Here is a 25,391-nt window from a genome sequence, read left to right as displayed (position 1 = left end):
CATTGACTAGCATGTTCTGTGAGTTTCTTCCTCCCCACCAAACCAGGATGCTGGATGCTACTACTGTATTCCCAGGGCCTAGGTACGTCCTATAACTCCTCTAAAAATGTATCTTATGCTGCAGGTCGCATGGTGCGCCGTCCCCGCCGCTCCCCGCCTGTCTGTTGAGGTCCCTTTGTCCGGTGAGTTCCTCTTATGCCCACAAATCCCCCCTTAGCCCCCACCCTCCTATAGTCCTATTCCTCGTCGAAATATGTATATAAAACTGATATTCAAGCTTTATTGTCCCTCAGGAGCACCACTAAATCGGAAATTTCGTTTTGTTCAGCATGTATGCCCCAGACATACATAGATATCAAGGGAATGGACCATATTGGTCCCTTATATGTATTACCACTATACATCATCGGCGATGTAGAATATAATGACAATTTACTGAATTTTATACGATTTTATTCGAGGTGCTACACACTACCTATTGTCGACGTCGTCGGGAACAGCGACAACCAGCGTCGGGCACGGCGGCACTGTGATGTCATCGTGTTGGTGGGCGCCATCAGTCCCCTTTTGGCAGCTGTCTATTTTGGTACGTCGGTCCACGCGACGCTACGGCTGGGGCCAGTGCTACCGCCGGAGTCTTCTGGAGGCTCCGTACTCTACTACCCTACAAGGCTGGCGGTGTTCCTGGTGCTTCCGCCGGAGTTAGGAGAAACATCTTTTGAGTCTTATAAGCGTGGACGCGCTGCTCGATCGTCCACTCTTATAAGCCTTGTTCTTTGGGAAGGTCAGGTGTTGAGTCAATCCAAGCCCTGCCGCAGGTGCTATGGATTTTTCCTGTCTGGAGGCCATCTCATGTTCCGCACATAGCAATAAAATGAAGTCATACTTGCTATGTTGCTCAGTTATGACTAGTGGCGATGGCCAGCTTGTTCAAACATACCGAGGGAGGCCGCTTTCGCAACAGTTGGATCGCCGACTGCAAACTCCCGAACGACTCGGAGATGGCGCTGTGCCTATCATGGCTCTAGATAGGTGGTAAGAGGACAACCTAGAGGGAAATGCGAAGATCCTTTGTAGGGGACGAGACCGATACCGGCGAGCGTGCGGACATGATGCTTCAAATTTTTGTTAAGTTCTTACCACAGGCCAGTCCGCCAGCTGTGCTTCGACAGGCAACATTGTATCGCTATGTCTTCCGGTGCCTTTATAAAGCTTTATGAATGCAGCACATTCGATCAGGTATGGTGTGATGCGACGATAACGATATATAATAGTAACTGTTATACATGGGGGGATATAGATCTAATGGAACAAAACAATAACGATAGCATATGATACGATGACGACCCAATGATACAACTACTGGCATACATCTACTGAAGGAAGGTCCTTAATCACATTTGGGATAGTGCATTTAGAAGTCTTCGTCGAGCGTGCTGGAGATCGACTCGTAAGTAGGAGAGCAGCCTGAAAGTGAACGATGACTTACAAGTTCTTCGAGGATTCAGGATTCGCAGAAGGCGTGTTCGTGTGGTTAACGTTGGCCTTAGCGTAGTCGGATACTCGCTTCTCGAAGAAGTTCGTCTTGCCCTGGAGGGAGATGTTCTCCATGAAGTCAAAGGGGTTCGTGGAGTTGTAGTGCTTCTCGTTGCCGAGAGCGACAAGCAGGCGATCGGCGACGAACTCGATGTACTGGCACATTAGCTCTGCGTTCATACCGATCAGCTTCACTGGCAGTGCATCTGGAAACAGGCATTAGCGCTATCATCAATTCCGGATGCCAGAGATGCACACCAGTCAAGAACTCCTGCTCAATCGCAACGGCCTCAGTGATGATGGCCTTGACAGTGTCGGGGTGCGGACGCCTTTTCAAATGCTGGAAAAGCAAGCAGGCGAAGTCGGTGTGCATGCCTTCGTCACGACTAATCAACTCGTTTGAGAAGGTCAAGCCAGGCATGAGACCACGCTTCTTCAGCCAGAAGATGGAGGCGAACGAGCCGGAGAAGAAGATTCCCTCGACGGCAGCGAAGGCGACCAGACGCTCGGCGAAGGTAGACCGTTTGTCGGAGATCCATGTGAGGGCCCAGTCTGCCTTGCGCTTGACACAGGGAATGGTCTCAACTGCGTCGAAGAGGTAGTCACGTTGCTTGGGGTCTTTGATGTAGGTATCGATGAGTAGAGAATACGTCTCGGAGTGGATGTTCTCCATCATGATCTGGAAACCGTAGAAGCAGCGAGCTTCTGCGGCCTGGACTTCGCCGGAGAAACGCTCAAGGAGGTTCTCGTTGACAATCCCGTCCGAGGCGGCGAAGAATGCGAGAACATGGGAGATGAAGTGGCGCTCGTTGTCGTTCAGACGGTTGTTCCAGTCATGGAGATCCTTGGACAGGTCCATCTCCTCAGCGGTCCAGAACGATGCCTCAGCCTTCTTATACATTTGCCAAATCTGAAGCAGGCCTCAGCAGTATGCGGCGACCATATGGCAGCACACATACCTCATGGTACTGAATAGGGAAGAGCACGAAACGACGCTTGGACTCCTGGAGGAGAGGTTCCATATCTAGAAAGGTGTCAAGCCACGAGCTGATACACCGTGCCACACGACAGCTCACGTTCAGGGAGGTCAACCTCGCCCACGTACGTGCCCCTCATGTCCTTTGGTTTGCTCTCGGTCGACTCCTTGACTTTCTCAATCTCCTTAGCCGGCTTAGGCTCTGGTTTGTGTAAAAAGAAGTCGGCATCGTCGAAGCTGTCGGGCGACTCGGGTTGTTTTTCATCGTCGATGATTTTCGCAGCCTTCTTGGATGGCTTGGTGGGAGTAGTAATGTTGAACTTCGACAAGGCGGCAGCAGCCTAAGAGCTATGTTAGAAAACGAAAGATTAAGACGCGTCGAGACGCCCACCTTCTTGCTAGGAGAGGGACCGGGGGACACGGGGCGAATAGTGGAGGCCATGGCAAGTGGTAGGAAGAGTGTAGTTGGAGGTGAGGAAGCTGGTAGACGTTGGTGGTCTGGAGAGAAGGGGAGAGGAAAGGCAGATTGCTTTTATACGCGAATAGGGGCTTTACGCGTGTTTGGCGGTTCAACAAGTGCCACGACGCGTTGTTGTGGTCTGTTGACGTGTTCAGCCACGCGTCTCACCGCGTCTTCCGCAGATGAATCACGACACGCGTCAGTTTCGCTGCGTGCTGATCGTCATGCTCTGACCAAAGTGGCCCAATTTACGTCGTTCTGCGCCAAAAGCGACGCTGGATTTCACACCGCTGTCTTCGGGAGCCACTCGGATTGCCTTGGCCATTCTGGATCAATCTTTCTGGGCGAATGGAAGCGGCCTCGATCTGACCTGGTCGGACTCGAATTCTCGACCCCGAGTAAGGTTCAGTCTTCCCTCCGCGAACTTGAAGTGGAACGCGGTCGCAGTCGCGACCAAGTCGCGTCGACGCGTCGTTGTTGAATGAGACGCGTGATCTCAAACGCGTGACGCAGTGTGACCCTACGTGTAAATGCGTACCCACGCCACCGAAATATCCTCGGACTCAGGAGTCAGCATATCCCAGTATTCGCGGATAGCTACACGTCGTCCTCACATGTGCGATGGTGCCGTCAAAAACCCAGCTATATTGAATCATAAACTAATGGCTATCGAACACACAAGTAATGAGAGCGAGCGGAAAGCCAAACTCACGCATGGAAGCCCCGAACTCGAAGACCCTTCCCCGGAGACGGACAGGTACGAGCGATATCCAGCTCGTTTCGTTGGCGACGTCGATTTACCAGAATGTACGTCGTAAGTCAATGACATTGTACCTGACCAGTTCTCTAATGACGACGCAAGGCAATGAACCACTTCTCATGGAGTCGAAGCGTCGGTTCGTCTTGTTTCCTATCCAGTATGAAGAGGCAAGCATCCACCGAGATTTTCTGGCCTAATCTAATTTTGCTTACAGATCTGGCGCATGTACAAGCAAGCCGAGGCATCATTCTGGACCGCGGAGGAAATGGACCTTGCCCAAGACCTGACTGACTGGAACCATCGTCTGAACGACAATGAACGTCACTTCATCTCCCACGTCCTTGCTTTCTTTGCCGCTTCCGACGGTATTGTCAATGAGAACCTGGTGGAAAGGTTCTCCAACGAGGTTCAAGCAGCCGAGGCCAGGTGCTTCTATGGATTCCAAATTATGATGGAGAATATCCACTCGGAGACTTACTCCCTGTTGATTGACACCTACATCAAGGACCCTGCCCAGCGAGATTACTTATTCGACGCCATAGAGACAATACCGTGTGTCAAGCGTAAAGCGGATTGGGCATTGAGATGGATTTCAGACAAGCAATCCTCGTTTGGCGAGCGACTGGTGGCCTTTGCCGCGGTTGAAGGAATCTTCTTCTCTGGGTCTTTCGCCTCGATTTTCTGGCTGAAGAAACGAGGTCTCATGCCTGGCCTCACATTTTCCAATGAATTAATCAGTCGCGACGAGGCCATGCACACGGAGTTTGCTTGTCTACTTCTTAGCCACCTCCGTCGACGGCCACATCCAGACATTATACGCGATATCGTAACTGAAGCAGTCGCTATAGAGCAAGAGTTCCTGACGGGTGAGTCGCAAGGTCTTGCGCGAGGTCTTCTGCATCCTGACACAAGAAGCCTAGATGCGCTTCCTGTTGCGCTCATTGGCATCAATGCAAATTTGATGTGTCAGTACATCGAATTCGTGGCCGACCGTCTACTTCAGGCACTAGGCAATCCGAAAGTGTACCATTCTACGAATCCCTTCGACTTCATGGAGAACATCTCTCTCCAGGGAAAGACCAATTTCTTCGAGAAACGAGTAGCCGAATATGCTAAAGCGAACATTAATCACTCTACCGTCGTATCTCGAGACGGTACACCCGACACAAGTAACAGTAGAACCTTGTAAGTGTACATGTGTCACTCATCATCTGGACGCGACTAACCTACCGCATCATAGTACGCTCGACGAGGACTTTTAGTGTCTTTGGCTCGGGAGATTGTAGTGTATCAGTAATAGACCGCCCATCGCTGCCCTACTCGCCCATATTATAATTATACTCCCGACTCATGTATCATAATGGTTTGCTGTAATCGTTGTGTTGTAATAATAGCTTAGCCCCAACTCTACCACTTCGTGACATTCATATGACGTCCACTTGTGATTATAATGCCGACGAATAACGGGAGGGAATATGGAGAATAAAATCCTGGATACCTCAAGTTTTCCTCGAATCAACAGTCTTGTCAACGACCTTACCATTTCTCCGAGGTCTTTCTTCCTCCTCGGTTCCGTTACCAGCTGAGACTACGCCAGACGAATGCCTGCCATTCTGCCTTGGCCCAAGCGAGCGTCCCGCAGAAAACGTTCCAGGCTTCAGTAGCGCTGGAGTGGCATCTACTTTCTCCAGGGGTATCTTCCTGGCTTGCGCACAAAACAGCTTCGCGTCCTTCTCGCAAATCTTCTGGATGAAGTACTGGTTTCCTGAATAGGCAGATGCATAGCTTGACTGTGTCAAGAAATGTTTTTTTTAATACTAGAGACGCACCTTTAGGTACAAAGAACCTCCCATTGCGACGATCACGCTAGTCTGGTGGACGTGGAAGTTCACGGCGCCTTCGATGACATAGAAGCCTGCAAGAGGGAGTAAGTCCATTGAATAGGAGCCAGGGAAGTTGCGAGGGGGAGGGTCTACACACATAAGTGTTGTCTTTGGTCTGCTTGCTGGGCTTGGCTTGCCCTGGCGGAATCATCAGGAAGAAGTCGTCATTGGCAGCAGCCTTCGGCTCCAGCATCTTCGCAGTGAACGCAATGCCTGTCTCCTCGTCAACATGAAATTCCACCGCCGAGGAAAGCGCAGAACTCACGTCTCTCCACCTCCTACTTGGTGACATAATCCCTCCTCCGGATTCGGCGCGGGCACAACCTCGATATCCGGTTCTGCTGTGCCCATCTTGGCGCGGCTGCCCTCCCGCACCTTCTTCCGGCTCTGCCTGCCTTACCCAGCCGCTGCACGGGTTCCTTGGGCAGGCGGATGATCTTCTTGATGTGGGGACGTACGTGACGCCCGCATTCCGCCGCTCATAGACGACCTTCCCGAGGCGCCATCACTCGAGCGGGCCGTGGCGCACACGCCGGGATCTGCGCACGCCTGGGTGCTCGCCGTTGTCGAATTCTCGGCGAGTCAGGAACGCGGCAGAGAGACGAGGGGGTACGTACGGGTGAGGTGCATCACTTCTTGTCGCTCGCGGGGAGCTAGGGGTTTGTTCGGTTTGAGATTCCCCTTCTCCAGGCGCGCTTTCTTGCTCACTGGTCGCTGCTGCTCCTCTTCGTCTTCTAGCTGATCATCGTTGTCTACGGACATGTCATACGTGTCCTGGAAGCCCTGATCAACTGCGTCTTCTACATCACTCTGCACGTGTTCCTCCATATCTTCGTCTCTCTGCCTTTCTTTGCCTTTGCCAGTACTTCTGGGGACTGCATTCTCTTCATCTGCATCGCCTGACCGACCAGGGATAATACTATGTTGTCTGGCACGCTTGAGATTGCCCTGGAGCGTGTCCGCAGACTGGACTGCCTGCCCCTCTTGGCGGGAGATACACTTTGCACGGCCTGCGGCTCCACGGCGTCGTCGTCATCGTAATCTTGGTCGAGATGAGCGAAGCCAGTCGTAGTCGGGCGGATCTGATGGCGGGAGGTAGGCATCCTCTTCATTGTACCTCTCTCCAGTAATAGCTACGCGGGACAAGGTGGACGGACCTGGTGCGTTGGCCATTGAATATCGGCGGGAAGGCCCAGATGAGGTCCGCGGGCGGGGGGACGGGACTCTATCGAAATCCACGTCCGAAGAGGGTGGCTGCGAGCGAGACGAGAACCCAAATCTCCTGATGCTAGGCTTGAAGATGCAATTGTCTGACGAGCATTTGTCAAGTATACCGCCGGTGAGGGTGGATTGCCTGGGACCAACTATTAGGCGCATATAGCCACATTCAACAGGAATACAACTCACTATCCACCAGGTCCATCGACACCTCTCCATACTCCGCATCGTCGTACCCTTTATCCGCCACCGAGGTCAGCGCCTTCTTCTGCTTCCGCCCATTCGCTTTCGGTGGTGTCACTCAGGCTGGTGTGACTGGCTGATGACCTGGTCGAACGCCTCAAACTCGTCGGACGTCCGATCGACGTTGCCGACGTCGAAGCCGGTGCCCTTGCCATGCTCAAAGCAGTCGGCGCGGAAGGGGACGTGCGCCTTGGGCGCGACACGCCGTGATATTCCGAAGCTGCTCTTGCGCAGACATTGGTATCTAGTCTCCCGTACGTAGGCAGACCGAATTGCCTCCCTTCAAGTTTTTGGCAGGAGAGAGGACAATCGTAATTGGTATCAGGGCTGGCCCGAAAGGGATTTATAGCAGGCGTGGGAAACTTTACCCTCGCGTTGAGTTATGATGATTTTCCTCTCGATCACCGTCCTCCGCGCGTTGGACGCCACACCGCTTCTTCGTGCGTTGCTTTCACCCTTACCATCCTCGAGCTACACCCCGACTGTACCATTAATATGGTGCGTATCCTGACAAGATCGAGTCTGTGGAGGGCCAATAGATTGTAGTAACTCTAGCTCCGCCGTCAAGCGCGCGAACGTCGTCAGTATATCTATGCCAAATCCTTGGAATCTCAGGAGCGGCAAACGTATGAGCGGAAACGTCAGCTGAAGGATGCACTGGCTAGTGGAAAGAACCTACCCACGGAGCTGCGGAAGCAGGCGAAGGAGCTTGGGAAGGACTTGGTTTTTGACGAGGCTCAGACTGGTAAGCCAGTTTTACTTCCATACTAAGGTGTAATCGCTGAATGTGTTCTTTCTGTGATTGCAGAGCCAACATCCCACATTGATAACGAATATTCAACAGCTGGAATCCAAGATCCAAAGATTGTGGTCACAACTTCTCGAGATCCCAGCTCTAAGCTGCTGCAATTCGCCAAGGTATATACGCTCACCATACCTATGAGCATTGCTGAATATCAGCGCAGGAAATGCGCCTTGTGTTTCCGAATTCACATAGAATAAATCGCGGAAACTATGTGGTGAAGGAGTTAGCGGAGGCGTGCAGAGCAAACGAGATCTCAGACTTGATTATTTTGCACGAGCACCGAGGCACTCCAGGTCAATTGCCAACTTCCGATTTAAATGGTTTTATGTCAAAAACTCACCTATTACGGGCCCCAGATGCTATGATTGTCTCACATTTCCCTCACGGCCCTACCGTCTTCTTCACTCTCCATAATGTCCAGCTCCGTCACGATATAGCCTCGTATAAGGAATCCACTGTCTCAGAGCAGTACCCGCATCTCATCTTCGAGAACTTCACGTCGAGGCTGGGACTGCGTATCCAGGATGCTTTGAAGTATCTATTCCCCGTCCCAAAAGAAGATAGCAAACGAGTCATGACCTTTGCAAACGGAAACGATTTCATCTCCTTCCGGTACGCTGTCTCTTCATGATGCTTTGGAGACCTCGGGTGCTTACAGCTGAACAGGCACCATGTCTTCGTTAAGATCCCGGGAGGTGTACAGTTAGCAGAGGTCGGCCCACGCTTTGAGATGAAACGTGAGAGTGCTCTCCAGCAATCGTTATGTTGACACAGACCATTTATTCTCACCAGCGTATGAGATCCGGCTGGGCACGATCGAACAGACGGAGGCAGAACGAGAGTGGGTTCTAGCACACTATGCTCGGACAGCAAAGAAGCGCACTCTTCTGTCTGGGCCAGGTCGACCCGCAGAATCGGAGGAACAGGCATTGAAACGGGCCAAGCGCTGAATTTCCTTCCCCGCGGAATATCTATACTGGGAGTCTCAAGCTTCCGGGGTCCAGCGAACATCACGCGCAGTCGCATCATTCGCATAGTTTCGAGTTCCTGCTCAACTACTCCCTGCCTTGTACGTATCGGCGTATCATGTGTACCGTGATATTCAGAACGACGGTTCGTTCAGGAGGGCTGGCCTCAGTACGTGAGGGTAAATCCTAGGCGCCAGACTAGTGTCTGGATGCGGGTGGTTCTCAGCTGTTGTACTGTTATTGTAGGGATACAGCGGGTGCATAACGAGGCGATTTAGAGGCTGTGACAAGTGTTAGTCTACCGTTAGTTGCTTGTCCAATTCTGCAAATCCTTCGAAGAACGAAGAGAACAGGTCGATGGCATTCTGTACATCATGTGAGCCCGCCGTCTCGCGTATCGAGTGCATCGAAAGCATCGCGTTGCCAACGTCTACCGTGCGGACACCGATCTTGGACAAGAAAGGCCCAACCGTAGACCCGCATGGCCTCGATAATACATATTAGCATGAGCAGCATCGAGGTTGACAAGGCCAGCGACGTACATATCATTCCGGATTTCGTACTCTTGCACCTTCCCTGCCTTCCTCTCCACCAGCTTCTTCACGATGAACGACCCAATGGCGTCACTCGCATACCGCTGCTTCGCGTTCGTCTTGATCACGATGCCGGCGTTCATCTGCGGGGTGTGGTTGTCCTCGTGCTTGGATCTGTAGTTCGGGTGCACGGCGTGGCCCATATCCGCGGAGATGAGGAACGAGCGCGAGACGGACTGCGCGAGGAGGGCGGGTGTGGGGGAGAGGCGATGGAGGAGGGACGGGATTAGGGAGGATTCGGCGCCAGTTGTGGAGACGCTCCCGATTTCTTCGTGGTTAAAGAGGGCGATGCAGTTCACGTTGCCCGCCAGCGTGGGGAAGGACTGAGAGGATGCGATATCTGCGAGTGCTTCCACCGCGCAGAATCTGGAAGGCCGTCAGTCGTGGGTTGAGAAGTCAGGAGGTACTTACGATGAGACCAGATTATCCATGCGGGGACTGAAGATGAACTCATTGTTGATGCCTCCGAGCACGGAAGGTTGGGTATCATACAAATGACTTGAGTGGTCAATCAGATTAGCTGGAAAGGGAGGTGGAGTCGGGAGTGACGGACAGTTCAAAGTCACGAATGTCCTCCGGGGCAATGGAGAGCTCATCCGCCAGAAGGGATAGTAGCGCTGGATGGTGATTCTTGCTGATGTCCGAAGCTGTAGCCCCGACCTCCTTAGGCTCCGTTTCCTTGGCGGAGTTCAGCTGAGAGGCGATCAATCCCAATATCGGAACGAATTCAGTCTCCTGGTTGAACTTGAAGCTGTCGTTGACGTTCCTATCCACTAGGACGCAGACTCAGTTGACGTTTGGCATTATACGAGAGAATTTGGCTTACGGTGGATAGCGAGGGTCGGCATCCGCAGGATAGGTCGGTCCACACGGATCAGCTTAGACGCGAATCCCCCGTTCTTGTCTGCGATGATAATCCGTCCAGCAAGCGAGAGGTCACGGTCCAGCCAAGAGTGCCATATACCCCCGCCGTAGGTTTCTATCCCGACCTGCAGATAACCCTCCTTCGTGCGCTTGGAAATCGGGCGTACCTACACGCCCGGTCAGACCCAGCTATCTCCGTAGCGCTGCTTACTGGGATCTCACTCGGAGGTTCGGGCTGTCCACATGAGTAGCAACTATAGATACTCCTTCCCCGTGCTTCCACTTCTGCGGCAGGGTGAAAGCCAGCAGCGAAGACTGATTCCTGGACGATAGGAAGATTAGGAGGTCGTATGAGCATGAGCCGAGCAACATACTCACCTCGTAAAGTAGTACTTTCCTCCAGCCTCCAAGTCCTTCTCCCACTCGTCTTTCTCTCTTATCTATTGGGAAATTAGGCACAAGGTTGTAGTGTTTCTCGCCGCAATCATACCTTGCGAAAGCCAGCCTTCTCAAGACGGAGAGCGGCGTTGTGGACGGCATGGAAAGGAGTGGGCGATGCATTGACGAAGCTGAGGAATCTGGTGGCAGCCTCGGGGCTGGAAGAGGACAGCATCATGGCTGCAGACTGGGCAATGAGAATGCACGCGTATATAAGCACGTCCTCGAACAGAACCTCAATTGCAAGTGATCGGCCGCGGCACAAAGTAACAGCCCGATTTGGTAATCCAAGCCAAACGGTGAATTTTGGACTTTACGGTTTCTGGCCGTATCGTACCGTACGCTCAACCATGGTACAGAGCTATCTGAGGCATGGGCCAACTCAGGTTTGTACCAGCGGTTATGACTGTTGATATGCACGCTAATGCGTCTTGCAGGCCTTTGGACTTGTATGCAGTCCTTCGTCTAACTCGGTATACGATGATCGAATAGCCTATGTTCCCGCATTGGAAGACGTACTGGTATGGGACGTCAAGAAAGGTCAGATGGTACGCTTATCTTTCACTAGGCTGTATTCCGGAGTTCAATAATCCTGTAGCTCGCTATGTGGCACGAGACGGGGCATAGAGCCGAGGTAACCTGCATCCAGCGTTCCCCGCGCAAGGATACCTTTGCAGTAGGCTACGCAGACGGGTCTATTCGATTGTGGAGTGCCTCTACAGGCACGGTGACTACCACATTGAATGGCCACAAGAAAATGGTCACCGCTCTGGCATTTGACGATGCTGGTACACGCCTTGCGTCGGGTTCGCAGGACACGGACCTTATCATATGGGATATCATTGCGGAAGCGGGTCTGTTCCGGTGAGTGACATCGTATCTCTACTTCAACACCTGCTTACTTCGATCTGGGTAGCCTGAGAGGTCACAGGGACCAGATAACTGCGATCCGATTCATAAACGCCCCATCCGCCGTCCAGCCCTCTACCTCAACAGCCTCCAGTCCCGGGTACATCTTGACTGGCTCGAAAGATACTTTCCTGAAGCTATGGGACCTCTCCACACAGCACTGCATACAGACTCTGGTCAGTCACCGCGCGGAAGTATGGTCGATGGACCTGGACAAGGAGCAGAAGGTAGTTTTCACTGGTAGCGGAGAGGGCGAACTGAGGGCGTGGCGCCTCGATCAGGAAGCGCTTGCTGAAGGTCTGAAAGAGACCGAAACTGGGCAGGTCAGCTACATGCACACGATTGGAGTACTCGGGTTGACAAATTAACCCATCTTCGTCGCAGCTCACGAAAATGATACAGCCAATCACCACCCTCCCTCTCTCGTCCTCCCATAGGGTTTCCCAAATATCGTTCCACCCGACTCTCCCGTATCTCGCCGTACAGTCCCACGATCGGTCTGTCGAGCTCTTCCGTATCCGGACTGAAGAAGAAGTGAGGAAAAAGCAGGCGAGGCGTAGAAAGCGCGCCAAGGAGAAGAAAGAGAAACACTCTGGTAAGGGTAAGGACAAGAATGGGGAAGAGGGCGACGCGGATATGGACGAGAACAAGGGGATCGAACTCGTAGACCTGTTCACACCATACCTTGTCGTCCGGGCCAGCGGGAAGATTAGGTCGTTCGACTTCCCGACTTCGGAGTCCAGTCTAAAGGGGAACACTCAGGTGAGCACCATGATTTGTTCTATGTGCCATCATCGTGATGAGAATGCATTTGTTGGGATCATAGCTTTTCGTTGCCCTGTCTTCCAATGCACTTGAGGTGTACAATATTCCTCCACCGACGAAGTCCAAAGAGGAGACCTCAGAGGCTACTCGCATGTACTCTCTCGATTTGCCGGGGCACCGCACGGACGTCAGGACGTTGTCATTGAGCTCGGACGACATGCTCCTTGCATCGGCCTCGAATGGTAAGAAAATTGCACCCCAGTGTCGCTCTTCGGATATCTAAAGACATGGCAGGCTCCGTGAAAATCTGGAATATGAAGACGACTGCCTGCATCAGGACACTAGACTGCGGATACGCAATCTGCAGCACCTTCTTACCCGGTGATAGGCAGGTGTGCCTTCATCTTTAGGAGTGTCTATCCTCCAACATTGACGCACTGCCATAGGTTGCCGTCGGTACGAAATCCGGCGATATCTTCATCTACGACCTGGCATCCTCGTCGTTGGTAGAGACTATTCAGGCGCATACAGCGACCGTCTGGTCTATGCAGGTCCGCTCCGATGGCATGGCCCTTGTCACTGGTAGTGCGGACAAGGATGTCAAGTTCTGGGAGTTCGAAGAAAAGGAGAGTACTGGTGGTAATGTAAGCCAATCTTCTCCTCTAAGTTGAAGGAGACCACTGACCTAGTTGATGCGCAGGGGCCCAAATTGGTCACATTGGTTCACGTCCGTACACTGAAGATGACGGACGATGTGCTCTCCGTCCGGTACAGCCCGAACAGAAAGCTCGTGGCTGTCTCGCTGCTGGATTCAACTGTAAAAGTATTTTATGAAGACAGCTTGAAGTTCTTCCTCTCCCTTTACGGGCACAAAGTCGGTATTGCGTTCTCCTCTTGGATCACTCCTCTGACTCGTTGTGCAATAGCTGCCTGTGCTGTCGATGGATATCTCAGATGACTCGAAATTGATCGTGACATGCTCTGCGGATAAGAATGTCAAGATATGGGGTCTCGATTTTGGTGACTGCCACAAATCAATATTTGCGCATGACGAGAGCGTCATGCAGGTGGCGTTTGAGAAGAAGTCGCATTACTTTTGGTCAGTCGGCAAGGACAAAATGCTGAAGTACTGGGACGGTGACAAGGTGCGTCGCCGTCAAGTCATAGAAATAACCTAACTTATCCTTTTCCGTTGTAATAGTTTGAGAACATCCAGAAGTTGGAAGGTCACCATGGGGAGATATGGACACTGGCTGTGAGCCACTTCGGTAATTTTGTGGTCACTGGGTCACACGATAAGTCTATCCGAGTCTGGGAGAAGTTGGACGAGCCGGTCAGTCGGATATCCTACCGTTTTTCGAATGTTTGGCTCACGTTCCTTGTAGCTATTCCTTGAAGAAGAACGAGAGCGAGAACTCGAGGGCCTTTATGAAAGCGGAATTGCTGAGTCCATGAACCGTGAGGATGGACCCATAGGTAGTGGAGCTGCAGACGGCGGTGAGGCACCGACACAGGCAGAAGCTACCGCGGTCTTGAAGCAGACTACGGAGACCCTGATGGCTGGCGAGCGCATCATTGAGGCGCTTGATCTCGCAGACGCAGAGCGGGCGGCGTTCAGGGAATACGAAGAAGCGAAGGCGTCCTTGAGCCCAGAGGAGGCGGAGAAGTTACCGCCCCCCGCTAGGAACGCTGTGCTCGCAGCGTATGATGTGACCCCAGAAGCGTGGGTTTTGCGCGTAGTCGATAAAATTCCCAATACAGCGCTTCAGGACGCGCTATTGGTCTTGCCCTTCGGGAAAGTGGTGTCCTTGATGAACTATCTCAACATGTGGGCCCAGAAGGTTGGTTTAATATGACTCGTTCGTAGATTGACATCGCTGACGATTCACCCAGGAGTGGAACATCATTCTCGTCTCGCGGATCATGTTCTTCCTCCTAAAGACGCATCACCACCAAATTGTCGCAAACCGGATCATGCGCACCACCCTTATGTCGCTCCGCAAGCATCTACGGTTCGTGCTGCAGCGGCAGAAACAGACGATAGGTTATAATCTAGCCGCACTTCAATTCATTCAGCGTCGGAACGACACCGAAAGGACGGCGCAGTTCTATGAGGAAGAAGGCATGGACGAGGAGAAAGTGCGAGCGAAGATTGCCGAAGGGAAGAAGAGGAAACGAGTGAGCATCAAAGCTTGATGGTCTTGACTCGAGGAGACATCCCACGGGAAAAGTATAGTGTACAGGCTGCATAGAGTATAGGATGTAATGATACATGTATGATGTTACAAGGCTAATGCAGACGGAGATGTGGTGCCGAGGCGCTGCCTACAGACGATAATCTTGGATAGTGAACGGAATGTTAGTTCTTGTAATGAAGATCTCGATCTAGAGGTACAACGCCGGAATCAATGTTGAGGGCCCCAAAGTTCCTCGAACCTGACAACGAGGGGGTTAGATTATGATATCCCCGAATCGTCATTGCTCACCATGTTGATGGCTCAGTAGCGAGTCGCATCTGGACTGTCAAGAGACCCTGGTCGACGTCAGCTAGTTGGGAAAAAGCTGCTTTGGTCAGATCCACATGCTTTGAGCCTGGGGCGCATCCGGCACATGTGTCTACCACTCGGACGAAGGTACATTTCTTGGGGCCGTTACATACTGCGCATATACCGATTGTTTATTTTTAGTAGGGCTGCTGGTAATCGTATTCGCTTACGTTCCAAAAACTTGAAACATTTGGGTCGAGTCGTCCATCCCTCCAGGGTCAGAGCACATGCAAAGGAGGCGTCCTGTAAGGAAGGTTAGAGATATGGTGCAAGGTGTCGGATAATGGGGCTGACAGTAGGAGCCCAACCCGAGTTAGCCCAGCAGCTTGGATTTTCCAGGTCGTGGCCTGTGTACCAGGTAATAGTCACATCTTCCGCTTTCCCAAGACCCTTCAGGCTGTTCCAGACGGAGTCGAGAGCATGTGAGACAGAGGCGCCAGCTAGGATATTTCCCTTCGGAGTCGCCAGGTTGTTCCCGGAGTTAGCTTTCGTGGAAGCTTTCTTCTTGTTAGCCTTGGCCTTTGAGGGTTTCTTTGACGCTCTCTTGGCCAACGAAGAAGAGTCTGCGGCGGTTCCATTCCCAAGCAGCGAAGCCTCCGAGTTATCGGTCGAGCGACTGTATTTGTACTGCAGGTCCGTGACGTTGATACTTTGCCAGCCATCTCTAACATCAAAGGCATAACGTTCTCCCAGAGAGTGTGCGGTGGTGTATCTAGCATATGCAGCTGAACGAGACCCGAGCGGGTCGATGACACTAGCGCTGGTGAGGAGCGCGGGGAGCCAGGAAGTCGCCAGGACTAGAGTAGTGAAAGTACTGCGTTTGAACATTATTGTCTTGAGTACTGGGCCAAAGAGAGGCAAATGAGAGAAGCAGAAAAGAAACAAGGCAAAGTGAACGAAAGAGAGAAGGAGACTGAAGAGGAGGAAGGACGACTGCAATTTCAACTTTGGCGATACGCGTCAGTCACGTGTGCCGCGCGACCCATTTCTCCGACGGCATCCCGAGCCTATCGGCATGGGCATTCGCCATACACGAGGAGGATGAGTGACTCGGATTGGGCGAATCTCAGACTCTACCCCGTGCATTGCATGCGAAGGCTATAGCGAAAACCCAACATGGCACCCAAAGACGAGAGGCGGTCTCTTCTCAGCGGGACTGACCTTATCCACGCTGACGATGATATACACCGCTCTGGTTCCGATGTAGCACCCGCTATTTCAGTTACGACCAGCGAGTGTTCTGTCTTATACTTAGGACATAATCAAGGCTGACGTTCAATCCAGCATTCAAAGCTCCGAGACCCGACGCTGGAGTCAAGAAGGCGTCTGAAATTGATGTGTTTGATCTATTGAATCCGCCTAGGCACATATACTCCCGCTATACACAGGGCGTAAGCTCTCGCGCGGAAAAAGTTTTGAGCCATATCAACGTGAGCCTTGCGCGACCGTCTAGATGATATCGGCCTTCCGGCGTTGACCAGCTCTTGATTCAGGGAGGCTTCGCTATCACATATGCCTCAGGACTAGCCGCCTGTTACGCAGTATGCTATTTTTATAACTACTTTCGGAGGTTGTACTTGACGCACCGGTCCTTGCAGGCTTTGGTGTACTACCAACCGAAGAGAATCGCTATCACTCAGGGATACCACGGGTGTCATGCTACTATCGAAGTCTACAGGAAGACGCGTGGCGGCAACGTGGAGATAATAGGCATAGATGATGACTTCCAGACTGGCGACTTGTGTTGGTTAGAAACACCTCTGAATCCGACCGGAGAAGCCAGGTATGGAACCCCGTGGCCAAAGTGTCACGTCATCCCGTACTGATTCTACTGTCCAGAGACATCCAATTCTATGCGGACAAGGTATTGTCTTACTCCATACTTCAAGGTGTCTCTAACAAAGCACTCAAGGTTCATGCTGTGGGAGGGAAACTTGTAGTAGATTCAACCTTCGCCCCTCCACCGTTGCAATATCCCTTTAAATGGGGAGCGGATTGTGTTATGCATAGCGGTAAATACCCGTCTTCTCGCTCGAGCAGATATTGACATTATTGCTTCAGGCACCAAATACTTCGGTGGACACTCTGACCTTCTATGTGGCGTCCTAGTGGTCAAGACGGCCGATGAATGGGGGAAGGTCAATTCTGTTGTACTTGAAATCAGTTGACATAACTCACCATCCCAACTTAGCTATGGAACGACCGAACTTTCTTAGGCAATATGATGGGTTCCCTCGAGTCATGGCTCTTATTGCGTTCACTTCGTACATTGCACGTGCGGGTGCCCAAACAGTCTGTCACCGCAACTGGACTCGCCCAGTGGCTCAGTCAAGCTTCGCAAACTCGTTCCGGCCAGTCATTCGACGGCGTACCCGGCGGGCTTATCGAGAAAGTCTGGCATTCGTCCTTGCAAGGGAAGGATGAACGCGGTTTCGAGCCTAGCAAGCAGCTGGAAGGCGGTTGGAACGCAACTTTCGCTATATTGGTTGGTAACTTCCAAGTATACCTATTTTGAACTATGATATACTTGCGTGAACATTGTAGCTGGCTAAAGCCGACCACGCTACCCAGCTCCCCCATCTCGTCAAGTATTTCATCGTAAGCGGATCTGTTCAACCATAGCACACCCGTCCTGACCAGCTCTTGTTACAGCCTGCGACGAGTTTGGGCGGAGTGGAATCACTTATGGAGCAACGCGTCCAATCGGATCCCGGAGCTGACCCCAGACTGATCAGGATCAGTGTCGGCGTCGAAGAACTTGAGGTACGTATCAACATGTCTCACCTTTGGGACTACGACGAACCCTCTGCTCAGGATTTGAAAGATGATCTGAGGAAGGCATTCCAAGATCTTGTGAAGGTGATTGCATTCTTCTGTCTATTCAAAGCATCAACTTACCCTTCACAAGGGTAGTGCCAAGTTGTAGCTTAGCTTAGGTACCCGGCTGGTGGCTTGCCACACCGCTGCTGGATTTAGAGGTACGGTCCCCATTCGAGGGGATCTGAGGCGGGGTGTAATCTCGATACTCAAACTCGAGTTTAGGTTAGGGTTAGATTCAATCAAGATTGCATTTTCGGATTGGCGTTCGCGAAGCGATACCAATCAAAGATCAAATAGCCGCCCAGTGCATGGAGTTCCCCGTGAATAAAGAGCGCGTGCACTGTATCCGATCGCTCGGTCTGAGAGGCGCAGTGCCGTTAGCAGCATGCAAGCCTCATGTACAAGGGGGTGGACTATATGAGGCAGTGGACCTTTTTGGTGCTAGCATTGTCTGGACGCCTTTCTTGATACTCACCGCTATGCCTCCTCCAAAGATCTTTCAGGCTTTCAAGCGGTCGACGTCTCGCGGCGGCTCAGCTGCGCCTACTCATGGTATGGAGCCACGGCCTTACGAGTATGGCAGCGTCGGAAGGAACAGCCATTATCGGCCGGACACCATGTACACCGATGCTACTGTACCGCAAGAATAAGTGAGTCGCCAAGTATTCCAGTTCTCAAGCGTATTCTTTTGCTCGTCCCTGACGTCTATATCTACGCTGCCGTCCAGGGTCACTCGGCCTACTCCGGCCGTACTGCGATTGATGACGACGAGGACTACGAGGACCTGGGCGAGTACTCGAATGCTCGACATCATGCTATCCCGGTGGAACTGTCAGACACTAGTGAGAGTCGTATCCCGAGAGTGCAACGGATGGATGATCCGCGCTCTACTATGTATGATACAATCCCGGAAGAAGACGAGGAAACCGCGCGTACAGTGTCCGACGACTATGTCGACATAGGCCACCACCCGCATGGAGACTATTATCATCGCTCCCGATCCTCACACTACACGGACGACACTATGATGCAAGATTATGGACCACTCTCCTTATCATCAACCTCCCGCGATGCATACGCCCTCGAGACATGGTTCGCAGCGCTATCCGAGCGAGCCCACTATGCTCGACTACAGGTCTCATACCACGTCTTACATCCCACCGCCGGGGCAAGTGCACGTACCTTCTTATGCGCCTCAGACTGCTGCTCAGGCAAGCCTTCTCATTACTGCCCTCGCTCTGGACGTCGCTCATGTCTCGCCTTGCTTAGCCTCCGCTGACCAGTTCCAGGGCAGACTACCGTGACTACGGCGCTGCGTCTTCGTCGCACCGGCAAGCCAAATACCAAGAAACGACAGCAAAAGTGAACTTTGCGCCTCAGGAACGCCACAGAGACCGATACGATGTAAGTCAAATATGTCATAGATGGCTTCTGACTTGTTGAAGTCTCCTTCGCAGCGGCGCGACAACCGAGAGCAGACCCTGCCCCGTCGTGAATATACCCAGCCGGCAGTTCATACTATATCCCATAGCGGTAGCCGTCGTCGGGGAGAGACTTACTACATTATCCCGGGTAACAAACCTGTGATATTCAAGGATCAACGCGGCAACGAAATAGCTCGGTAGGAGTTCTGTTACTCTTGAACTGCACTGCGAGAGTGTTAACAATGATCCCATAGCGTCGGCGATTTCAGCGGGAAGACGAGAAGCCGCAGGAGACACCCTATCATTGTGCAGGACGAATATGGTCACGAGTTATATCGGTAAGCTCGCGCGTCGCCCGCGTATTCCCCGTCGCTAAGCATCTCATGCTGTAGGAGCGGGGATGTAGACGACCCCTATGGCAGATCTCGAGACCATGGAAACCATAGGTATGCTTCTTTATTTCGTCATGGTGTTTTGCGGGTCGTGATTGTTCCGCCCTAGACGTGAGGACCGACCGGATGGCAGTGATCACTCAAGTCGTACTTCAGAGTCCAGTCCTAGAGCTCAACATCCGGACCGTCCACGATATGACAATCCCAATCCTGAGATCTATGACCTTCCCATTAAACTAGTAGACCAATGGGGTCGACCTCTTTCACCGTAAGCTCCGACGCACCTTCCTCTGTGCTCTTACTAAGGACCATGCCCCCCCCCCCCATAGACGCGTCGAGACTGTGAGCAGGCACGGCTCGATGTCAAGTCGATCTCGCGATGGTAGAGCACCGCGCCCGCCGCCCAATGTTATTCTCATCGATGACTTCGGTAATCAAATCCCGATGTGAGTTTCATACCTCACAGCTTCGACGATGTAGTGATTAATTTTGCCCATCAAACTAGCAAAGTACCATCCTCGGGGTCCGCTGGCGGTCCATACCACCCGACAGATCATATGCTGCATGATCATGAAGTACAAATGCAAGCTGGCCATGGAGTGCATATGCAACCTTTCCATGAAGAACATGCGCAAGGCCCGTGGTAGAGCTGATCGGACTGTCTTCTCTCCGACATGGGTTTCGACTCAATCGTACATAAGTTAACTAACTATTAAGCACTATAAAATTATGCAACTATTATTTCCGCCTTCCGCTTGGCCGTCCCTTTCCCCTCATGGGTCGTGCGGAGGCCTGACCCTGGATAGAACTAATATCTTCCTTGCTCAACTTGAGCACCCCGCGCTTGAACTTCCCTACCCCCATTGTAAGCCCCTTCTCCCGTTTCCTCGTATTCCGCTGTGATGCAGGCTCAAAGAGTTTTTTGATGGTCGGGTGGTAGTTGCCCAGATTCTTGGCCTACACGGAGTCGATGAGCTAGAAACAGAGGGTGTTGGACAAACTCACCTCTTCTAGCTGTTTACCATCCCTCTCCTTCTGCTTTGAAAGCATACCTAGCCTGACTTTTTGAGCCGCCTTATTCCGTTCAGCAGTCTTGACAGATTTCTCTCCCTTCCCTAATTTCACTTCGCCGGCTAGTTCTAGCAGACGACCTTCCAGCGCTTTCCGGCGCTGGGCAGGCTTCATGTCTAGCTCAGGATTTAGTGAACCTGATAACAGCTTGGTATGAATGAGTCGCCGAAGTTCAGCATCATTTTCGGCATTCGTGCTAGCGGTTATGGATTAGTGAGAAGACAGCGAATGCTGCTGCAATTGTAACGAACCGTTCCTCATTTTCTTCTGCTGTCGTACTCAATTTTTTGCGATGGTCGGTTACGTCCTGCGTGAGTTTGGATACCTTGGAAGACTGATACGACGCACGGATCAGTGTTGTACTAGTGAGGAAGACAGGACTCGCCCATACCATGAACGCTTTCAAGTCTCCTTTTGACCCTGATTTTGACGAGGATGATGTGGTTCGAGCGTCATCAAAAACTACGACAGCCGGCCCCCGAGAGCTGGAGGAATGTGCTGTGAACCCTCCGCCGTTGGCTTGAAAATCTAGAGAAAATGGTCAGCGGCCGTACGGAGGTTTATGCAAATGGATCTTCTACCATCCTCAGGCTCTGAGTGCGATCCACTCTCAGAACTGGATTCATGTCCGAGTCCCAACCATTCCTCGTCTGTACTTGTATCTGCTTCTGTCTCCTGCTTTCTTGCCAAATTTTCCCGACAGGATACAGGATCGTCATCTCGTTTTCTCTTTTTGAACTTCGACTCTGTCAAGTTGAACGAGCTTAGGAAGGCCTTGCCGTGTGCCTCAAGAGCAAGTATCAGTTCTTGTTGTTCTGAATCAGCCACAGACATGGCGAAAGCGCTTCAATGATCGGACGGTCGTGACACTGGTCACAGAAGTCGCTTGTGGGCACGCCCGGACTATCATAGGTACGGTAGACTCGCGACCAGTCCTGTACGCAATGCACACGCCTTCCGTTTTTGGTTTCGGAGTGATGGAAGGCGTGAGCTTGCGAACGGACTGGTGACAACGGACAGTCACATAGCGGGGTCACAACTTTCCCCGCCAAGCGTGGAGAACGTCCAGGCGTTCGCCCGCCGAACGCGTTCGCGAACGTGTTCGGCGAATGTCTGGGCACGTGAGGGGATACCACGCCACCTGAGCCTAGGGAATCGCCACACCGCAACTGTTATTGAGCGAGAAAGGCAATGGCGGCTATGCTTTCAATCCATAAAATACAGTTTGTTATGCACATATTATTGTACCATACCAGGGATATTGATGATGTGAATAGAGTAATTTCCATGAATTTCAAGTTGTCCATCACATTTCCAATGTAATGCCAGTAGTATTGACCATGGAAACTGTTAGGGGGAGGGCACGGAAGGGGCTTCAATGGGTTCGTGTGACCCCAATTGGACAGACAGCTTCGATTACTCACCACATTTTTTTACAATAACCCAGCAATTTCAATCTCACAGACTGATACAATAAACTTACAAGTTAAAACCCTCAGGCTATGCAGATTTTATCATAAGCAGGAGGGGTACGCGTCTGTGGCCGGTGGACAGAGCCACAGAATCGACACGCGCCCACGTGCACCGTGGTGTGGTTCTCACGTTCGCATTTGCAGTTCGCGAACGCGTTCGGCGGTGTGACCTCCCAGTGGGGTCGACTTTCTGCAAGCGTGACTCCGACTTGAAAAAATTTGCCCCCTCAGACGTACAAAATCGTCTCTGGCACACATTGTTCAATGATGTTTTTGAAAGCGAATGGAGTTGATTGGAATAGGTGAGAAAAGAGGATTTTCTCCTTGAGTCAGTCCAAAATCATCGAAATTTGACCTATGTCAAATGAATCTATGGCCTTCAAAACCTACAATGGTGTAAATCTCCAAAGGCATGATTTTTCTGAGTTATGAGGCTCTCAAATCACGAAGTCCCACTCATAGTTGACGCGTATCGCGCGCATCCCGCCAAAAGGGCGACCGTGGTTCCCAGCCGCTTCGCAGTGTAGCGAGTAGTACGAGCGGAGCTTGAATTGCGAAGTGGCTGGTATCGAGCCTATATCATAGGGACTGGCACAGTCGCGGGCATCCCGGAACCCGCCTGAGCAGGACCTTTTCCGCAGAAAAAGACTTCCGCGGAGATTAATTCCCACGTCATCCGCGGAAGTGGCTGTTACTATATACCGGCCTCTCATTGGCTGGGAGGAGTCCGTTCCTGTCACCTCTCGAGTACTCCGTGGGAGTTTTTAACTCCGCGGAAAGCGGAAATCCTTTCCGTGGAATTAGAGCGTATTTGCAAGGCCCAAAAGTTTGCCGGGTGCTCCACTTTTCTGAAGGACTCACAGATCAGCGCGGCACGCTCTCTCAGCGAAGTACGGCTGATTTTCGGTTTCCTCTAAATCGTGTCTAACTGCCGCACAAGTTGTACAAGGCGTATCCTAGGTATCTGTAGATGCTTGTTGAACAAGAATGAAGTCGAGTTAGCGAGAAATATGAGCTTTATAGATGACTTCGCGGCATGGGTGGAGCAAGGGAGGACCCCTGATAATAGGTATCAAGGCTTTATTTTAAATCCTGAGAATCTGACCTTTTTGTCCGCGCCAAATTTCCGGATTTGGGGCCGTTTTGTCTGCGAAAAATGTGGCCTGAGCGGATTTTGGCTGAAAATGTCCGCAATTCTGATCAGGGCTCTGCTTACAGGACCTTTGTCCGCGCTGTAGGAAAAGGCATTAAAATGTATCAAATTTGCTCTTCTAGTAATGTATATCTATAGCACCATTCTATTCACCGTCAGAAATCATGTCGACACCGCTCGCCGCCTTGCGTTTGCGGCGGAGTTTTGCCAGTTCTTCCACTGCTGGAGCCAACTCCGCCATCTCCGATTCGAGATGGAACTTGTTAAATAGACACAGTTATGTTTTTATTATGTGAACTACAAGAACTTAATAAATGCTGGATAGACATAGTCTACTACGAGATGGGATAGGGACCCACAATGGCCACATCCATCATATAGAGAAAAAGTTGAAAACACATGCCTACATTGAGGATCGAAGCTAGTATCCAGGAATCAACCAATCATACATGGGTCAAGTGGTAACCCCTGGACCACGAGACTATATATGTCCGCACAAGCATAAGGCATCCATAGCGCATAGTGCCTATGTCTGCAAAAAAATCAGACGTGCACCTGTTTTTGGGCCTTTCTGTCCGCGAAAAATAAGGCCTGGGGAGGTCTAATTTGGCTTGATTTGTCCGCATTTCCACAAAGCCTTGATACCTATTATCAGGGGTCCTAGCAAGGGCTACTGATTTTAGTGTTGCTCATTAAGTGAAGCTGAAGTGACGTGAAGTGGGGCCTGTCAAACTTCAGTCCGTCTGAAGTGAAGCTGAAGTCACACTGAAGACTTCAATGAAGCGTGAGACAGCAGCCCTCATCTGGCCAACTGAGAGAGATAATGGGTGAATCACTCAGCAGACATTGAGCTTTGGTCTCTCGTTTCTTTTCTATCACCAATTATGAACCTTACGGACTCTGTCTTACACCAAAGATGCACTTTTTGGCTGCAGTAGGGTGGTACACCGCGTCGACGACTGCTGTCCTCTCCAGTCCGGCAACTGCCGGTCTCAAGGCCGACATGGGCATCGCCGAAGTCAACCACGCGAGCGGGCTTACCCACTTCGTGTAGGTTTACTCCTTTCGTCAGTGGAGTGGTGGGACTGAAGTCATCTTGAAGCCTTCAGTGTGACTTCATGCCATGCTGAAGCCACTGAAGTGGGTGCTTCTTGAAGTGAAGTGACGTGTCCCTTCAGCTTGGCTTCACTTAATCAGCAACACTAACCAGTTTAGGTAGGCAACCCTCGGCTAAATCCTCTGGATCAGCAGCTCCAAATTTTGGATCAAAAGCCATACTTTGGGCCTTGCAAATGCGCTCTATTACCACAGGCAGTCCCCGGAAGGGCCGTGCCAGTCCCTATCACTGGCTACAATACCCATATTGAGCCACTGAGAAAGTGTGAAAGGAAGCGGACAAAGGTCAAATTTTGTTCATAGTGTTGCCTTGCAAAACAAATGAAAGTTCAATGAACAGTGCTGAACAAAGATCATATCCTGTGTCACAATCAGATTTCTGCACACTCAAAAGTAGTAGTATTCTAATTCATTTCACTGACTGTGCAATGGACAATCATGAAAAAAGTTTGACCCTTGACCAGTTATTTTCAAAGTTTTGTGCATGCTCAATATTGAGAGTTGGCAACGCCTGCCAGCCAAATGTCCGTGTGATCGTTATTGTCACACGCGCATCATTTCGCGCCATAGGCCGTTCTCCTCTGCCAACCTAGGACTGAATGATCTATTCCTGCACGATAAAGAGAAACTTTGATACTTAATACAGCTGGTATAATATCTACAGTAGTATTGATGTCATATATGCAATAAAGAGAATTATTATACCGCTAAAAAGCGCAATATGGTAATCATGAATTAGTATTCTTCTTCCCCTGAGTCCTCATACCCTGGGTCTGTATTATCTGTAGAAGCTGCCATAAAATTGAAAGGATAGCCTTCAGAATACCTCTTGACTGTTTTGATTAGAGCATTAATCTTGTCCGCCTTCTTGGTTACTTTTGACTTGATGGGCACCAGCCTCGTCCTTAGCTATCCCTGCCTTGATCTCCATTTGCCGGTGCTTCCAGAAGGGACATGTTCTATCAAAACGCGTCGAAAA

The 25,391-nt window shown here is 51.3% G+C and overlaps 10 protein-coding genes across 10 annotated transcripts; 5 read left to right on the top strand and 5 right to left on the bottom strand.

The window, feature by feature from the left end:
* Nucleotides 1–1,414: 1,414 nt before the first annotated feature.
* GLOTRDRAFT_125614 (uncharacterized protein) lies at nt 1,415–2,954 on the bottom strand (the record flags this gene model as incomplete). The annotated part of the gene is made up of 6 exons (XM_007864148.1): nt 1,415–1,436; nt 1,490–1,742; nt 1,795–2,446; nt 2,496–2,560; nt 2,613–2,853; nt 2,904–2,954. 6 exons carry the CDS (start codon nt 2,952–2,954, stop codon nt 1,415–1,417), a joined length of 1,284 nt encoding a protein of 427 aa, XP_007862339.1.
* Nucleotides 2,955–3,688: 734 nt separating this feature from the next.
* On the top strand, nt 3,689–5,227 carry GLOTRDRAFT_98350 (ribonucleotide reductase R2 subunit variant). The gene is made up of 5 exons (XM_007864147.1): nt 3,689–3,779; nt 3,835–3,899; nt 3,947–4,598; nt 4,653–4,917; nt 4,973–5,227. Exons 2-5 carry the CDS (start codon nt 3,852–3,854, stop codon nt 4,992–4,994), a joined length of 987 nt encoding a protein of 328 aa, XP_007862338.1. The 5' UTR covers nt 3,689–3,779; nt 3,835–3,851; the 3' UTR covers nt 4,995–5,227.
* Nucleotides 5,228–5,231: 4 nt separating this feature from the next.
* Nucleotides 5,232–6,718, bottom strand: GLOTRDRAFT_125612 (uncharacterized protein; the record flags this gene model as incomplete). Its single annotated transcript, XM_007864146.1, has 5 exons — nt 5,232–5,489; nt 5,562–5,647; nt 5,709–5,828; nt 6,233–6,563; nt 6,614–6,718. The coding sequence occupies 5 exons, from the start codon at nt 6,716–6,718 to the stop codon at nt 5,232–5,234; spliced, it is 900 nt and encodes a 299-aa protein (XP_007862337.1).
* An 853-nt stretch (nt 6,719–7,571) lies between these two features.
* GLOTRDRAFT_103336 (Brix-domain-containing protein) lies at nt 7,572–8,831 on the top strand (the record flags this gene model as incomplete). Its single annotated transcript, XM_007864145.1, has 7 exons — nt 7,572–7,574; nt 7,632–7,821; nt 7,885–7,994; nt 8,042–8,174; nt 8,238–8,493; nt 8,548–8,618; nt 8,674–8,831. 7 exons carry the CDS (start codon nt 7,572–7,574, stop codon nt 8,829–8,831), a joined length of 921 nt encoding a protein of 306 aa, XP_007862336.1.
* Nucleotides 8,832–9,142: 311 nt separating this feature from the next.
* GLOTRDRAFT_103335 (peptidase M18, aminopeptidase I) lies at nt 9,143–10,922 on the bottom strand (the record flags this gene model as incomplete). Its single annotated transcript, XM_007864144.1, has 8 exons — nt 9,143–9,335; nt 9,392–9,808; nt 9,854–9,940; nt 9,996–10,215; nt 10,269–10,473; nt 10,529–10,628; nt 10,685–10,746; nt 10,797–10,922. The coding sequence occupies 8 exons, from the start codon at nt 10,920–10,922 to the stop codon at nt 9,143–9,145; spliced, it is 1,410 nt and encodes a 469-aa protein (XP_007862335.1).
* A 172-nt stretch (nt 10,923–11,094) lies between these two features.
* GLOTRDRAFT_114034 (WD40 repeat-like protein) lies at nt 11,095–14,763 on the top strand (the record flags this gene model as incomplete). The annotated part of the gene is made up of 13 exons (XM_007864143.1): nt 11,095–11,130; nt 11,182–11,292; nt 11,343–11,608; nt 11,661–11,976; nt 12,038–12,415; nt 12,480–12,660; nt 12,713–12,810; nt 12,865–13,057; nt 13,108–13,292; nt 13,345–13,563; nt 13,620–13,751; nt 13,804–14,259; nt 14,312–14,763. The coding sequence occupies 13 exons, from the start codon at nt 11,095–11,097 to the stop codon at nt 14,612–14,614; spliced, it is 2,874 nt and encodes a 957-aa protein (XP_007862334.1). The 3' UTR covers nt 14,615–14,763.
* A 137-nt stretch (nt 14,764–14,900) lies between these two features.
* GLOTRDRAFT_34542 (uncharacterized protein) lies at nt 14,901–15,792 on the bottom strand (the record flags this gene model as incomplete). Its single annotated transcript, XM_007863579.1, has 4 exons — nt 14,901–15,076; nt 15,135–15,207; nt 15,259–15,449; nt 15,582–15,792. 4 exons carry the CDS (start codon nt 15,790–15,792, stop codon nt 14,901–14,903), a joined length of 651 nt encoding a protein of 216 aa, XP_007861770.1.
* A 288-nt stretch (nt 15,793–16,080) lies between these two features.
* GLOTRDRAFT_70613 (cystathionine gamma-synthase) lies at nt 16,081–18,119 on the top strand (the record flags this gene model as incomplete). The annotated part of the gene is made up of 12 exons (XM_007864142.1): nt 16,081–16,201; nt 16,249–16,394; nt 16,458–16,505; nt 16,563–16,747; nt 16,804–16,828; nt 16,877–16,976; nt 17,026–17,102; nt 17,156–17,449; nt 17,509–17,562; nt 17,617–17,727; nt 17,779–17,823; nt 17,873–18,119. 12 exons carry the CDS (start codon nt 16,081–16,083, stop codon nt 17,888–17,890), a joined length of 1,224 nt encoding a protein of 407 aa, XP_007862333.1. The 3' UTR covers nt 17,891–18,119.
* Nucleotides 18,120–18,263: 144 nt separating this feature from the next.
* Nucleotides 18,264–19,709, top strand: GLOTRDRAFT_125606 (uncharacterized protein; the record flags this gene model as incomplete). Its single annotated transcript, XM_007864141.1, has 6 exons — nt 18,264–18,419; nt 18,512–18,876; nt 19,074–19,188; nt 19,242–19,405; nt 19,463–19,546; nt 19,601–19,709. 6 exons carry the CDS (start codon nt 18,264–18,266, stop codon nt 19,707–19,709), a joined length of 993 nt encoding a protein of 330 aa, XP_007862332.1.
* A 629-nt stretch (nt 19,710–20,338) lies between these two features.
* GLOTRDRAFT_70611 (uncharacterized protein) lies at nt 20,339–21,410 on the bottom strand (the record flags this gene model as incomplete). The annotated part of the gene is made up of 5 exons (XM_007864140.1): nt 21,253–21,410; nt 21,063–21,199; nt 20,923–21,005; nt 20,606–20,867; nt 20,339–20,557 (listed from the first exon to the last, which is right to left on the bottom strand). The coding sequence occupies exons 2-5, from the start codon at nt 21,063–21,065 to the stop codon at nt 20,339–20,341; spliced, it is 567 nt and encodes a 188-aa protein (XP_007862331.1). The 5' UTR covers nt 21,066–21,199; nt 21,253–21,410.
* Between the last annotated feature and the right edge of the window lie 3,981 nt (nt 21,411–25,391).

Source organism: Gloeophyllum trabeum (genome assembly GCF_000344685.1).
Source record: "Gloeophyllum trabeum ATCC 11539 unplaced genomic scaffold GLOTRscaffold_00002, whole genome shotgun sequence".
Taxonomy (NCBI): domain Eukaryota; kingdom Fungi; phylum Basidiomycota; class Agaricomycetes; order Gloeophyllales; family Gloeophyllaceae; genus Gloeophyllum; species Gloeophyllum trabeum.
The sequence above is the reverse complement of the archived record's forward strand: the minus strand, read 5'-3'. Positions and strand labels throughout refer to the sequence as shown.